The sequence below is a fragment of the Toxorhynchites rutilus genome, chromosome 2 (assembly GCF_029784135.1).
Source record: "Toxorhynchites rutilus septentrionalis strain SRP chromosome 2, ASM2978413v1, whole genome shotgun sequence".
In the NCBI taxonomy this organism is placed as follows: domain Eukaryota; kingdom Metazoa; phylum Arthropoda; class Insecta; order Diptera; family Culicidae; genus Toxorhynchites; species Toxorhynchites rutilus.
This window is the reverse complement of record NC_073745.1, coordinates 282,778,089-282,795,067: the sequence shown is the minus strand read 5'-3', so window position 1 is coordinate 282,795,067 and position 16,979 is coordinate 282,778,089. Positions and strand designations below refer to the sequence as shown.

At 39.8% G+C, this 16,979-nt stretch overlaps 1 protein-coding gene across 12 annotated transcripts in view; it reads right to left on the bottom strand.

The window, feature by feature from the left end:
• Positions 1-16,979, bottom strand: part of LOC129764714 (supervillin) — a 776,186-nt gene that overhangs the window by 262,046 nt on the left and 497,161 nt on the right. For all 12 annotated transcript variants that reach the window (XM_055764104.1, XM_055764101.1, XM_055764103.1 and 9 more), the window contains 2 exons: positions 11,692-12,473; positions 605-766 (listed from right to left, as the gene is read on the bottom strand). In XM_055764104.1, the coding sequence (XP_055620079.1) occupies positions 605-766; positions 11,692-12,473 (944 nt within the window). The remainder of the gene's footprint in view (positions 1-604; positions 767-11,691; positions 12,474-16,979) is intronic.

Sequence of the window (16,979 nt, the reverse complement as noted above, 5' to 3'; positions counted from 1 at the left end):
ATTCTATGGATGAATGATTCTTCACTTGAATAATATCTAATTCACGAACAATTGCTAATTTGTTAGTTTTCTTGTATCCTTTGTAAGTTTAGTAAGTCTCTTTTTAACATTTTTTTCCATCATGATACTTATGGTGCGTTTCTTACTTATCTACAATCTATTTGGGAATAGATATTAACATAACGTATTGTGAATTTCCTTGAAATGAATTCTACCAAGTATTGAGAGGAAAACAAGGAAACACATTAATTACTCTCGAAAATAAACAAAACAAAAATGACGGATGCCATCGATTCGCTGGGGGTGTCTTTCTGCAAAGAATCTTGGTTAATGTTTGGCAAAGAAACATACAAATGAAATGAAAACAAAAAAAGGAGTACAATGTGATGCAGCAAATATTAACAACATTCGGGGGCACATTTAAGGCAAATCGCACGCACATGCTCGGCCGGCTGCTGCTGCTGCTGACCGGTAAAGATAATAACACATTCGAACGAATGGTGTGTCTCTAACATATAAATATATCTATGATAAATGGGAAACTCGTTTCAACTCCTGTGATGTGATGTTTCTCGCTAATACTGCTCGGAAGACGTATGCTTACCAAACTTGTTGTCTGAATCGTCTGATAGGTTGCTATTGTTGTTGTTGAGGTTAGTGTTGATAGGGCCAATGAGATTGCTACTGCCGCCCATCGTGGGGTGATATCCGCGATCGATGTCCGTTGGTGAGATTGTTTGTGTGTTGAACTGCGTTGTTGGCATCACTGCGAGGAAATGGACGGAAAAGAGTGAATAACATTATCATTTCGAGCAAATAGTTTTTTCACAAATGGGCCATGCAAATTGAATGTTGGATAAGAGATCACGAGAATATATAGGGTTGGGGAAAAAGAAATGTCGTATTACTGATCGAAATTTGACGCTTTATTTAACATACATAGAATTATCCAATTTAAGTCAAATATGCGCCGTTTTGTTCGCAAACTTGTTGCCATTTAAAAGGCAACTTCATTATCCTCCCTTATGAAGCCCCCATACTTATTTGCAAAAAACTCAGACAGCTAGTTTTCGCAAGCCTCTTTTGAGGCCAACTTAGTATCACCAAGAGCGTTTTGTATGGAGCGGAAGAGATGATGATCACTTGGAGCCAGGTCCGGACTAAAGGGTGTGTCACATCAAATTGCATCACGGAAAAAACGCTGTAGAAATTCGCCCAGTAGACCGATTCTTTTGAAAATTTTAGACAATAAAATAAAAACTTTTAAACAACTTTTGGCATTTTCTTTTTATTCATACTTCGAGCCCAAGCCCGTATCCTCGCACCTTCCTCTTCACCCCGTCCATAAGGTTCTGTGCAACGTCAGGTTGTAGTTTTTTTGAACAGAAATCCATTTCCTCTTGAAGTCCGCCTCCGATTTGACAACTTTTGGGTTCTTCCGGAGGGCCTGCTTCATAATCGCCCAATATTTCTCTATTGGGCGAAGCTCCGGCGCGTTGGGCGGGTTCATTTCCTTTGGCACGAAGGTGACCCCGTTGGCTTCGTACCACTCCAACACGTCCTTTGAATAGTGGCACGAAGCGAGATCCGGCCAGAAGATGGTCGGGCCCTCGTGCTGCTTCAATAGTGGTAGTAAGCGCTTCTGTAGGCACTCCTTAAGGTAAACTTGACCGTTTACCGTGCCGGTCATCACGAAGGGGGCGCTCCGCTTTCCGCAAGAGCAGATCGCTTGCCACACCATGTACTTTTTGGCAAACTTGGATAGTTTCTGCTTGAGAATCTCCTCCGGAACGCTGAATTTGTCCTCTGCGGAGAAGAACAACAGGCCCGGCAGCTGACGAAAGTCCGCTTTGACGTAGGTTTCGTCGTCCATTACCAGGCTTGCGGCTTCGTCAGCATTTCGGTGTACAGCTTCCGGGCTCGCGTCTTCCCACCATGTTTTACCTTTCGTCGCGGTTAGGAGCCTTCTGAACCTTGTATCTACGCAGGCCCTCCCGCTGCTTGGTCCGCTGGACGAATGAACTTGACAAATTCAGCTTATTGGCGACATCCCGGACCGAACTTCTCGGATCACGTCTAAACTGCTTAACTACGCGCTTGTGATCTTTTTCACTGACGGAGCATCCGTTTTTGCTGTTCTTCACCTTTCGGTCGATGGTTAGGTTCTCGAAGTATCGTTTTAGTACTCTGCTGACCGTGGATTGGACGATTCCCAGCATCTTACCGATGTCCCGATGTGACAACTCCGGATTCTCGAAATGAGTGCACAGAATTAATTCACGACGCTCTTTTTCGTTCGACGACATTTTTCCAAATTTACGAAAAATTGAAAGTGAAGCATGGCCAACGTCATCTATACACTCTTATCTGATTATAAGCGAAAGCTGAAGATATAATTCCTAAAAATTAAATTTCTACAGCGTTTTTTCCGTGATGCAATTTGATGTGACACACCCTTTATACGGTGGGTGCAATAGGACATCCCATCCGAGCTCCCGTAGCTCCTGGCGGGTCATCAAAAATGTGTGAGGCCGAGCGTTGTCCTGGTGGAAAACAACACAATTCCTATTGATAATTTCTGGCCGCTTCTGGTCAATCGCCTGCTTCAAACGGTCAAGCTGCTCATAGTAGAGAACCGAGTTGAGGGTCTGGCCATAGTTGAGCAGCTCATAGTGGATGATTCCCTTCCAATCCCACCAAACACACAGCAAAACCTTCCTGGCCGTCAATCCAGGCTTGGCGATGGTTTGGGCAGGCTCACCGCGCTTCGACCACGACTTTTTTCCCTTAGGTTGTCGTACGTAATCCACTTTTCATCACCAGTCACCATCTTCTTCAAAAATGGGTCGAGTTCGTTTCGTTTCAGCAGTTTATCGCAGGCGTTGATTCGGTTTAAAAGTTTTTTTTGCGTCAACTCGTGTGGCACCCATACATCCAGCTTTTTTTGGAATCCAATCTTCTGTAAATGCAATCGAGCGAATGCTCACATGTCGGTCTACTTGGATGATTTCAACGATTTTATCGGTTTCCACGACGATTGGCCTACCAGTACGGGGTGTATCTTCGACAGCCACTACACCAGAACTAAATCGATCAAACCAACGCTGTGCTGTGCGAATCGGGTCCATAAACTACACGATTTTTTTCGGCAGCCTTCGTTGCAGTTTTACCTCACAGATAGTAAAAACGTAAAATATGGCGAATTTCTTGCTTGGCGGACTCCATCTTTGACACGCTATAACTTGATACTGAAAAGTACAGTCACAACACTGTCAAAACGACACTTGTAGCACAGATTGTCGTCTTTAAATACTCGTATAGTATGACCCGATGCGTACAACACAAAATATGTTTAAGTGATGCCATATATTGACAATATACGACATTTCTTTTTCCCCACCCCAATAATAAAACATTGTTCACTCAGAATCGGTACTCGTTGTATTCTAGCGGCACGCTAAGTGACCACTATAATAGTTTTTTTTGACAGTGGTTTGTTTATAAAGTAGTACTCTTCCCGTGGCGAAAGTCTTTTGAGACAGCCAGTGGTTATTCGTAATGGAAGACGAGAGGAGAAAAAAAAATCTTGCACACTCACGTTGAAAGTCCAACGTGATTAGGTGCGATTTAGCAAAACAGTTGAATATCACCAAAACGTCCGTCTTTGCGAGCGGAATAGCGTAGCCCGAGCGGCTCAAACGAAGTGTCGTAGTGGAACTTTAGATCGTAAGTTAAATTGGAAAGTATTAAGAAGCTTCAAAGCAAACCTTGAGTTGTCAGATAATGACGCCGCAATGAAATGCGGTGCCGTTCGTAGTACCGTTCGAAGAATCCGTCTGTGAGCTGGATTTCGTTCTTACCGAGTAAGCAAGCAATCAAACAGAGCGTTGGAGTTGGAGTTTAGTGACCAAAACTCACACTTGGGATAGTATACACAGGTTCTGACGACTTACCAAAGATACCTGATCATTGACAATAGGACTTACGAAACAATGAATTCCTGAGAGCTTCCCGGTAATTTTTTTTATCTAGCCACGGCACGAGAAGATTCAAGTTCGCGTTCATCGATAAATTTGCTCGAAGTTCATAACTTTGTTCAAAAATTCACCTTTGGAGCAAAAATCAAGGTTTTTGTCACAAACCAGACGATGCACTCGAAGTTACACAAATATTAATTCCACAGGAATGCGTGTTGGCTTCTACAAAAATGACCTGTGATAGTTTGGCCTGTTTTGGCGAGTTGTCACTATAGCCGGGAGGCTGTTCAGTGGTATCGTGCAAACAGGGCGGATTTCATCGTCATGAATCAAAATCCATCCAAATGCCCCCGTATCCGCCCATGTTTTGGTCATACTACCAGCTTCACCCCGAAACGAAAAGGTTTGACATCGTGAAGCACTTATTGACCTTGACCGGCTGGAGATAAACATTATACCGAAGACCGCAAACCCTTACAACGTCCCTCAGCTGTGATGGATAGAATATTTTTAGGCGGAGCTAAAATGGAGGATCTAAACCAATAATTACGTGGCGAAAACGCAGAAACAGTTGATCGCCAAGACCACGAAAGATTTTCATCGGTCATGGCTAAGGTTCCGGCCAAGTGCTGTAAGCCCGCCCGGCAGTGCGTCGAAGCATTTTTGTAGAAGGTATAATAAATGCAGAATATTAGGAAAAGTTGTCCATTGAATTTTCTTCCGTAGTTTTCTTTCATCGCCATCCAAAATTCTATTTTGTCATGTAAATGTTAGGAAAATATTGAGCAATCACCAAGCATATGCTTAAGAAGACTGGTAAAATGGCTCGGGACTCTTCACAGATGACCTTGTCAAACTTGTCAAAAAGTGTGCAACGTTTGATGGCTGGCTATTCTGCTTCTTGTTTGGTCGCGTTCAAGTTTTCCACATATTTCGAATATGGTGGGAAATAAGCTGCACCAAATATCGATAAATGAATAACAAGGCACAGCGATACTATGTCCGAACCAGCATTTACAGAAACATTTTCCTGAAATCTGCTACTGATCTTACGCGGTCTTCGTAGCCTAATTACTTGCGTGTCCGCTACTAAGCGAACGATCATGAGTTCATAACTCGGGGCCCCCAATTGACCATCTTGTGTGTGTTAGCTACTTGCTACTACGCCCACGCAACAATCATCATGTGACGGTAGTCTCAGTCCCTTACCGCTCATAATACGGTCTTTTGTAAAAGTAATTGGTGCTATTAATAACACAACAATGGAAGTCTCATATCAACAGTCCCGCTGTATATGGGCCAGCTGTGAACATTCGAATAATAGGAAAATTCTTACGCCTAAAAAAAAGGCAAATGTATCAATAAGATAGGAATACTCTTACGCATAAATGATTACGGCGTAATATACAAAAAAAAATATCGTAAGATAAAAATGTACACGAATAAATTCGTCTCTGTTACGGTTGAATTGCTAAATGAGCCTAAATAAAATAAATAGATGGTATAAAAAATCGACTTCAATTTCTGCTTCCGTATGAGTATGTCAGGTCTGCCCGATCAAGGTATCTGGAACGGTTGATCTAAAACTCATCACCATTTTTTCTTCCGAGCTGTGTATATCGTGCGGAGGGTAGCAAGGGTAGCAAGGGTAGCAAGGTAGCAAGAACAATTCTAGGTTCAACGTGTTAAACATGAGCGTCTCCGATTGACTGCTCTATGAGTGTTACTGACGACCCATTGAAACGTGTGTTCGCTGCAACGGAGGGAGACGTTTTTGATCCTCAAAAAGTGCCGCGAGTATTAAGTCCCTACGCATTTTCAACAAGTCCAACCTGTTTTCTACTTCGTCGATGACGTGGACATAATCGGAAGAACACATGGGACGGCAGCGGACCTGTGTACTCGACTTTAAGACGGAGCAGAGCTGATTGGCGCCTGAAACTAAAAACAAACTAGCAGGAGCTGCTGATCGTAACAGAATCCTTCTTGGTACCAATGTTGTAATCGACGGAGGCGAACTCGAGATGGTCAACGAGTTTATCTATCTAGGCTCATTGATGAAAAAGTACAACAACAACAGTCGTAAATTTGGAGACGTATAATCAACGTAAGTCGAGCAAGTACTATGGACTCCACAAATCTCTAAGATCAAACAAACTGCAACCATGTACAAAGTGTACCGCGGTAGTCGTCTACGGGCACGAAGCATGAATGATGCTCGAAGAAGACTCGCAAACACTGCTTTCAAACGCCGAGTACTAAGAACAATATACGGCGATGTATAAAAACGGAGTACGGAGAAGGAGGATGAACCGTGAACAAAAGTAAATCTACGGCGAATCCAGCCCCACAAATGTGTTCGCAGCGAATCCGGTGGTAACAAGAAGAGAAGCCAAGCAAGCGAGGTGATTGGACCAGGTGGAGCAGGACTGGGGAAGAATTGATGTAGCTTTTCGTAAATAACGAAGAGACTTTTGAAAATTGCCCGACGAGTTCCAAAACGAGAGACGCGAGAGTACCCTTGAATATAGAGCAATGCTTGCATTTTGCTATAATTTGGGTTCTGTCTTACGTAAAAAACAACATTGCAGATGAGGCGATGTTAAAGCTTTTGAACGTCTTCATAAATGAACCCATTGAAAGATCACATGGATTCAGAGCATTGTTATGATACTCTTGAGTCATATAAAGTTGAGAAATATTTCCGCCGGAAGGGGAAGAAGCCAACAATCTGTTCTTAATAAGCTGTTACAAATAAACGATAGCAACATTGCGGGTTCATGGATAACTCGACACGGCTTCAGGATGGCTTGTAAGAACTTGCGGAAAAGGGCGTTCAAAATCGTCTGTTGATGTCAAATTCGGTCCCCGAGATCATCGACGACTTGCACAAGCCATTCAGAAACCTGGATAAGCTGGCGACACGCCCAGTCGAATGCTAAAAAGTTTTCTGGCGCCGCTGAAGCAATTGTTGATCGGACATATGTCGACGACTGCTATGGGTCCGCTTAGACACCGAGGAAGAAGCTCTACGTAGTACCAAGAAGGTGTGATTCGTAGTACCAAGAAGGTGTGATGGTCGTCGAATTTGACGCTAGTGCTACGAAGTCAAGAAGAAAATGAAGATGATCTACTGACGCGACAATCTCGTTCGAGCAAGCGGTTGAAGAAACGTAAAGTAGGAGCTCAAACAACAGTTCCTCACTTTCAGTCTGAGCTCAGTGGCAGATGTATAGATGTAAGAAACACACAAATCTTATGAAGTTCCAGTACAACGATTGATCCCTTATCAACGACCCTTCACCTTCGTTGGTATCGACTACCTTGAGCTGGTGGAAGAGACTACGGGGTACCGCGAGCAAAAAGTTGAATCATAACCCATAACCTTATCGCCCAATTATGTGGCTATTCGACGGTTTATTAGTCGCTGAGAGCCAGCTGCCGAATACACTTCGGAAAATGGAACGAACCCGAATGCTGCGAGTAAGGAGTGTTCTCAGGAAGTCCAGGATACGAGTGCGCTAGTCCATTCACCAACGGTAGAACGAAGTAGTACTTTAATCCACCAGTCGCCCCACATTTAAAGGGCATTTGGAAACGCATGATCAAGACTGTTAAAGGGGACACGGAAGTCCAGACCGATGGGCGTAAATTAACCGACGAGATCCTTCTGACCACGGAAATATGATCTACGCTTTCCTCGAGTCACTTGGTTCGAGGAACAGCCGCTAACGACCCTCAGGAAGTACTGCCCCCTGCGAATGCCACGCTGGTGATTCGAGACGCATATTGGAGCTCAGAGGAGCTTGCGAATAACTCGTGGGAGCGTTGGATAAAGGAGAACCATTCGCTAAAAAAAGATGACCTAGTTTACATTGTCGAAGGAGAACGACGCAATGCTTGGATCAGAGGATTCGTCGAAGATCCGCCATTCGGGACCAACCAAGAAGTAGCACGACGGGCGATCGCTAACTTAGTCATACCGGAAATAAATGGATTTAACACTGCTCCGGATGCTAGTTCAAGGGCAGTATTACGAGCCGGGGATGTGTTTGAATATCGTGACGTATATAATAACGACCCGTTGGTAAATTCAAGCCAAGTTGTTGACGGATGTGAAAAACGATAGGTTCGAGTTTAGTGGATCAGAGAAGTTGTAGAAGTACACAGTCATTGCATGCCAAACTGATATAGTTGTTTTCAGATTTTCGTAAAAAATGGTAGTTCTGTTCCTTTTAGGAAATATTAGACCAGTATATTTTTTATTTTTTTTCTTGGGGCCCCTTTTTTATTTTAGGGTGGTTCGAAAAAATCAAGTTTTTTCCTCATAAAGGTGCCCTTTTTTCTTTTTTCTTCTTCTTTGTTTTTAAGAGGTTTTAAACTTTGCAGTTCATTCGCCTCTAAGATTTTCGTTTTTAAATTATAATTCTTTAAATTCAACCGATGGTTCGAAATTTTTTTTCCCTAAATGATTTTTTTCATAAATTCATAACTGTTGAACTACTGAACCGATTCTGATGATCGGCATATCATTGCACAATGGCCCAGGAGATGAAAATAAGCATTTAGAGCTCGACAGTTACTATCTAGACAAAAACTGTCTTTGACAAAGTTGTTACATATGATAGAGCGCTCATTTTCAGGTTATCAAAAATAGGGTGACAAAAATTGTCGATGAAATAAAAAATATAACTTTCTTATATTTTTTATTTCAATGTTGTAGTCCCAGTTATTTAACAAAGTTTTTCTCTATCTCTTGAAATAACCGATATAGCGCTTTTTTCTAAGTTGCATAAGGGTAACCATGAAAAAACAGTTTTTTGCTCTAAAAGTTAGAGCAAAAAAAAACGTTTTTTCATGCTTACCCTTGAATTTCAAATTCTACATCCAAATTATCTTCGAAAGACTTTTAGAGCTTACTAATACAATCGTTTTGCGATGCAGAACTTGTCAATATCTCATTGATATTATTCTTATTTCTTCGCAAAAAATACGCTCTCTGCAATTGCTTGTCATTCATTCTGGGGCAAACATAAACAAAGTTTATTGAAGGCAATTGATAGAACATAGTTCACTCTACATGATGTGTGATTTTCAAAACTATGTTATTTTTCGTGTTTGAGTAAATTGAAATCATGAGTTTTTGGGTTAAAATCCATCAATAACTTTGAGTAGGATTAAGATATTGACAGGTTCTACATCGAAAAATGTTGGTCTTGATAAGCACTGAAAGTCGTACGAAGACAGTTTTGATGTAGATTTTGAAATATAAAAGTTAGAACAAAAAAACCGCTTTTTCATGGTCACCCTAATGCAACTTAGGAAAAATGCGCTAAATCGATTATATTAAAAGATAGAAAAAAGTTTTGTTCTACAAAGTTATTTAAAATAATTGGGGCTACAACCTTGTTGAACTATATTCATCTCTATCTATAAAAATAAAAAAGTTAGATTTTTTATTTCATCGACAATTTTGGTCACCCTATTTTTGATAACATAAAAAGGAGCGCTCTATCATATGTAACAAGTTTGTCGAAGACAGTTTTTGTCTAGAGATTGAATATCTCCCACAAAGTTGTTTTTTAACTAAATTGCATTAGAATAACCATTAAAAAAAAGGTTTTTTAGTCTAAATTTTATATTCAAAATTCTACATCAAAATTGTCTTCGTACGACTTTTAGTGCTTATTAATAGCAACATCTCTTAATCTTACTCAAAGTTATTGATGGGGTTTTACCCAAAAACTCATGATTTAAATTTTAATTTACTTAAATACAAAAAATAACATATCTTCAAGTATCACATATCATATAGAGTGAAATTTGTTCTTTCAATTTACGTCAACAAACATTTTTTATGATTGCCCCAGAAATAATGGCAAGCAAGAGAGCATATTTTTGGGAAGAAATATCAATAACTTTGAGTGAAGTTGAGATATTGACAAGTTCTGCATCGCAAAATGTTTGTATTAGTATGTTCTAAAAATTTCGAAGACAGTTTGTATGTAGAATTAGAAATATAAAAGTTAGAGGAAAAAAAAAACTTTTTTTTATGGTTACTCTAACGCAACTTAGAAAAAAGGCGCTATATCGGTTATTTCAAGAGATAGAGAAAAAAATAGTTCTACAAAGATGTCAAAGTTCTACAAAGAATAACTGGGACTCCAACATTCTCGAACTATGTTTAACTCTCTCTATAAAGATAAAAAAGTTATATTTTTTATTTCATCGACAATTTTGGTCACCCTATTTTTGATTACATGAAAATGAGCGCTCTATCGTATGCAACAATTTTTTTTTCCAATTCATTTATTTGTAAGGCTCAATCGCATGAGCTTTGCGGAACCACTAATTCATGATTTGTTTTTACAGAATTTCAACTTAAATCTATGTTTAGTAGGTTTCGACCGATTACTCGCGGTTTACTCGAGGTTAGAGGGGCAACAATTTTTGTGGGACGGGTCAGGTTAGGGATATGGATATGAGGTATTGTTGTCTCAACCGAGAGTTGCCGCACGCACTGTAGCATTGTGCATAATGACCAGGGATATGCAACAACTTTGTCGAAGACAGTTTTTGTCTAGAGAATAACTGTCGAGTTCGAAATGCTAATTTCCACTTAAATGTATGTCCTGGACCATTGTGCACTGGATTTAAATAATTAGATTCTTTTTTTTTTCATAACTATTTATTGTAATTGTTTTTTTATAATTCACATGGTTTCGGGACCAAGGGCACGCTATTTTTTATATTTTTTTCTTGAAAGCTGAGGCTTTTTTACATAACATATCCAAAAATCAGAAAGATGTTTCGTTTTTGAGTTATGATTTTTCAAGGCTAACATGTTTTCAGTCTTTGTTCAATATTCCTATGCGACTAGACTAGAACTATGCAACTAGAATCCATCTCTTTGAGAAGTGCGATATTTTTTCAAAGAAGAACTCGTTGGCTTCAATTTCCCTCATTTCTGTCTAAATAAATTATGTCTAAATAAGACTACATTTGCAAGAGGTTTGCATTTTTAAAATCTGGGAAGTCATTTTAAAAATGCAAACCTTCATCACAGTAAATTGGAGATGCATTGACAATCGAAGTTCGTCTTCCATAGAACAACGTGAATGGATGAAGAACGATATCCACTTTTTTTTTTTGTCATTCATAAACAGCTAACAGGTCACGCCTGTCATTCTGATTTGACCTATATTCCCCTTTCTTTGGTACAATGAACATTACAAACACAACAAAAAATGTCGTTAAAGAACGCACTTCTTTGAACAGCGTTGAAAGTATGATTGATGGTGCATTTTCGACAACAAAGAAGACCGCTGCTTTTTGACCCATATTTCCCTTGCTCTAGCCGGCTTGGGTCGTTTCAGGAAAAAAAGCGCAAAACTAGGAAACAAGACCCGCGCGAAAACGAGCAGTGCACACTATCAATGACAGTACAAAACAACATGCCCGCGCCCGCAGCTCGTTTTTGTCGTAATAACAGCGGCGTAGTCAGTGTTGTTTAGTGAGCAAAGTGGTTAAAAATAGCAACACGCTGTTTGGCAAGAAATGATTTTAGGAAGAAAAAATAAACATCACAAACAACCATGCGTCTGCTTCTGGTTGGTTCAAATATTATGAAGTCATCGTGTGTCGAAGAGCACACCAATGCTATCGGTTCTAGGGGAAACATTATAAAGCAATGTGGTTAGCATGAAACACTCACCTCGTCGTGCCCGGGAAAGCACTGGGCTTTCGTTCTCCTTCATCCGACTCTCCATCTGTTGGAACATGTTTGCTCGCGCTCTGACACTGTTCGAACGATGCAATCCGGAAGAGTCGTCATCCGCACCACTTCCGGCGCCACTGTGCAAATGGTCCTCCGAATGGTGGTGACTCACACTGGCTGTGGCCGAGTACATGTTATCACTTTCCCGATCACTTAATTCACTGGAACTGCTCCCGGAATAACTGGATGAGGAGTCCCTGGTCGTACGTCTCCGGCCGAAACTAGCCGAAAGATCCGGATCGGTGGATGGGCTCAGCAGAACCCGTTTCAGACCTTCACTCTCTTCGATTATTTGCAGGTGTTCTTCGTCGTCTTCCTCCTCGAGTTCGTTCAAATCGTCGTCGATAGTTTTCTTCGAGGGGGATTTGTCACTATCACTGGTCTTCACCGATGACACATAATCAGCACCGGACGCGTCCTCGGTACCACGACCGAACTGAACGCCACTATCGGAGCTCAATGATGCAAGGTTGAAGTCCCCGCTGATCGAGTGCGAGTTGGATTCCGCTGTGGCTAAGGTCGGGGACAACAGTTCCAAACCCTTATCCTCTGAGGCTTGTTTCTCCTTACTGATTAGCGATTCAAGAGACCCGCGAGGACAAGGTCCCGATTCGGATAGCGAGCAGGCTTCCTCCGACTGATCCTGATTGCAGCTGGACTCGAGACTCGACGCGGACTCTTCTGGATTCTCAATCGATCGGTCAAGCTGCTGCTGTGCGCTGTGGAGATGTATGATGAATTCATCAAACAGAAAAGCATAAATTAAAAGTTTACACGACGGCTGAACAGCTGTTTCACCGTCACTCTCTACGGGATTATTATTTTTAGCACATTTATCAATAGAATGAAAACGAGAGTCTCATTCCCAAGTATTTCAACGCGATCCGTTCGTTCACTTTTTTCCTATGTCTCAAAATTCAATTAAAAATTTACAACGCAATCACGTCCAAATTGAAAACCTCACAACTTCAAGCCCGATGGTTCCAAGTTTTTCCTATTGTCTACAAATCACGGCGAAACCACAACCATATTCCAGTTCCAGAACCTTGTAAAACTACCGAAACAAGTGTTTTAGCCACACACGCAAATCCTTTTTGCGGTGCAATCCAGAGCGCGCAATTAAATCTCTCGATTAATCGATAGAAGGGGATTACGATGATATAAACGGACAAATTAAGGTGGAAAAGAAAAACCACATCACGCTATTCACTCTATATTCGGGGAATTTCGCGCACCGCGATAGTAACGAGCTGAAATCACGTCGGAAACTGTGTGCGAGCGACAGGCGACAGATCACTCTCTCCCTCAGCAGTTTGGCGGCAGAGAACAAATCTCATGCGCAGGATCGCTGAAGCAACCGTGGTCTAACCGCGGCGAACAAATTGGTGACGACATCTTAACGCGCCACAGCTCTCATATTATCCGATTTTCCTCGGGGGAAATCTTTACCACAAATGGGAGCATGCGCGCAACGCTAATGACGACCGACACAATCGCGATGTCTTGTTGATGTTTTCAGAGTTTTCTTTTGTTCGGGATGATGAGTTGCGTAGAGGGTTAGGGTCGTGATTTGAAACACTCGTAATCATCTTTTGTAGCTAGAATTATAGTGGAGAGAAAGTGATGGAAGCATCAAGAATGTTTGTTCCTGGTTTTTTTTTTTGGATGGGATTCCGATGCCCAATTCCTCGTCTTCTGCTTACCCGCACCTCTAATGTTTATCATCATAATATCTCCATTTACTTTTTTTACCATACTCATAATGTAATAGTATTGAAACAGTGAAACCATGCAAAAAATCTGCATTTTCATTCCTATTTATATTCCTGTATCCATCGTTAATTTTATTCCCTTTAACTTTTAACCTACTTTAACATACTCTAGTACCAAATATTTAAAGAATAGACAGATAGCATAGGAAATACACTGTAGTCGCTTTTTACGCGGGGGATACGTGCCGCGTAAAAAAAAGGCGTAAATTCCAAAATCCGCGTAAAAAAACCGCGTAAATTCCAAAATTCGCGTAAAATAAAACCGAATAAATTCAAAATCCGCGTAAAAACAAACCGGGTGAATTTTAAAATCCGTATAAAAATCTAACAAACAATGAATTATTAATTAAAAATGCAACTCATATTTTAACAATTGATAAACTGATTTTGTTTTTGTATGCTGCAATCATGATATCTGTATTTCCTTTTATTTCTCAGCTACTAATCGGTGATACAATACAAACTTATTTCACATCAATTAGCCCATTGAATTTGTACGCGGTTGATACGTGCTGCGTAAAAAACCGCGTAAATATCGAATTCCGCGTAAATTCTGAAATCCGCGTAACAAAAAACCGCGTATACAAAAACCGCGTAAAAAGCGACTTCAGTGTATTTTAATTTAAACTCATTTTATTTCTTGATCAAAGAGCCTTGTTGATTCAAATCCATTTTTCATCAACTCAAAAACTGTTTTGAAAGCAAGCTTTTGAAATCACAAAAATCTATAAATATAGTTGCTAGAATTATCATCTCAGTCGTGATTAGTCAGTGATTAATGTATGATGTATGACTACAAAACCGTGGAGCTTGGGGTAATCGTTATTGATGTTACATGCAAGGTGTTTTTTTTATTTGAAACAGTATACATTTGTGTAGACTGGAATGTTTCCCTACCACGAACTACAAAACCGAGGAGCCTGGTGAAATCGCTATTGCCTATAGATACAAGCTTCAGGTACCCCTGTATCCTCAAACATTAGTGCAAACCAGATGTGTTCCTCTAATACGGAATATTGAATAAGGCAGCCCGACGAAATCGTCATTGCAGATACATGCAAGCTGGGAGTTTATTTGAAACCGCTTGCATTCATTCACACCGGAATGTGTTTCCCCTACACGGACTACTAAAGCGAGTATCATGGCGTTATCGCCTTACGCATCACTCTCTATATTTTGTGATTTCATTCCAATTTTCTGGTTTTAGATCACTCTTATGTACAATATTGTTCACTTTTTCATTCAATTTTCAGTTCATTTCGATTCATTCACCTCAATATCATTGTCAATTCCGTTCTATTGCTGTTTTACAACCAATGCTCATCCTCATCCTCATCCTCATCCTCATCCTCATCCTCATCCTCATCCTCATCCTCATCCTCATCCTCGTCCTCGTCCTCGTCCTCGTCCTCGTCCTCGTCCTCGTCCTCGTCCTCGTCCTCGTCCTCATCCTCACTCCTCATTACCCATCCTCATTACCCATCTTCATTCCCCATCCTCATTCCCCATCCTCATTCCCCATCCCCATTCCCCATTCTTATTCACAATCCTCATTTCTCCTCTTCATTCCTCACTTCCACTCCTCATTCATCATTCCTCATTCTTCATACTCATTCATTATTCTTCGTTTCGCATTTTTCAGCCCGCACTCCTCCTTCATAATTTATCATTCTTCGTTCCTCATTCATTCATTCTCATTCTCTCACGTCATCCCTAGTTTCTCATTCTCATTCTTCTAGATTTTGTTTCTTATTGAAATCCAACTAAAATTGTATACTGGAAATGTACAGTAACTCTTAATGATAGTTCAAATTTTTCATTTATTTTCATTTTTATTCACAGTCATTTTGTTTCCAATTTTATTAAGATTCTGATTCTTATTATCATTATAATTTCTTCTCCGATTGTGATTCTGATTCATGAAAAGATTGTAAGATCGAAAAAAAACATATACAAGAAAACCTGTTTTTGTGCCGTTTTATTTGTGCGGTTTTCTTCCGAGATTTTTTTTTGCGGTATTTAGTTTTTTTCGATGGTTTATATGCATTTCAGTGCGAACAAAGCATATTTGCGTCTGAATTATCCACATCTCATATCACTCCCATCCTTCCATCAAATGCTCTAAGTTTCGCATGACATGATATCTAACAGCAACAAGTTTCGACATGCAACTAAAAGTACACCGCAGCCACGCGCCACCGAAAAGGCAAACTGTCCCATCGCAAAGCATGGAAACAAAAGGAAATCGGACGGCGAATGGGGTGGATTTGAGCTATTTTCATTTGGGAAACTTTTTCATACGGTCCCTATTTACCGCTCAAAAAAAGTGTAGTTTTTAAATTGTGTACCGAACACGATATTTTATAGTTACTGGTGAAGTTTTGCACGCGGTCCTTATCCCCCGCACAAAAAAAGGTTTCCTGTATATTATTTTCATAATCACTTGCTAAGTTTTGATTAATTGCCATTTTCATTACTACTTGATTTTTCCATTGTCACTATTTGAACTATTTTTATTTGCCTCTTAATTCTTATTTTGGTTTCTATGCTCATTCTGATCCTTGTCCAGATCCTCTTTCTCGTTCTTAAAAAAAACAAATTAAATTTGAACTATCTAGCGAATTCAATTTTCATCTCGTTTAAAGTATTATTCTCATTCTGCTTCCGACTTCTTTATACCTTCACTCTGATATTACATTTGCATATTTTCATATTTTCATACTTTCATATTTTCATAATTTCATATTTTCATACTTTCATATTTTCATATTTTCGTATTTTTATATTTATTATTATATATTCTTTATGAGAATATATTTTATATATTCTCATTTTCTCATTCTATTATTCTCTCATTCCTCATTTTTCATTTCTCATTTCTCATCTCTCATTTCCCATCTGTCATTTTTCATTTCTAATTTTTGCCATTCGCAAACTCAATCTCGTTCCTAAAATGCCCTTTCGAAAGGCTAGAGACGAATTAACTTGAAAATCGAATGCCTTTATAATTTAAAAAGAAGAACCGACATGCTAAATTCCGTTTTCATTGCAGTTTTCATTCAATTAATGGTTCGCTCCCATTCTGCTTTATGATTTTTATACAATCGTTTTAGACAGCAATCGAACACAAATCACTCGAATCTCATTCTACAAGTGTTTTTTTTTCTCTCGACTAGTCCAAGTATTTTTATGAGTTTAAACTAAACCAGTGTAATTTAATGGTAAAAAATGGGTGGGTTGTATCTATGATATAATCCCAATGATGACGTGGGACTACCGTTAGCTTAGTAAGCATTTGTTTATATTGATTAAATTATAGATTGAATGAAACAATTTTCGAATTCAATAGAAGTCTGCATATTTGCTTTGTAAGTAAAAAATCTGAATAATTGCCATGTAAGATCGAATTCATGCATTGTAATAGATTATAGATAATTTCTTCGTTACAAGTAA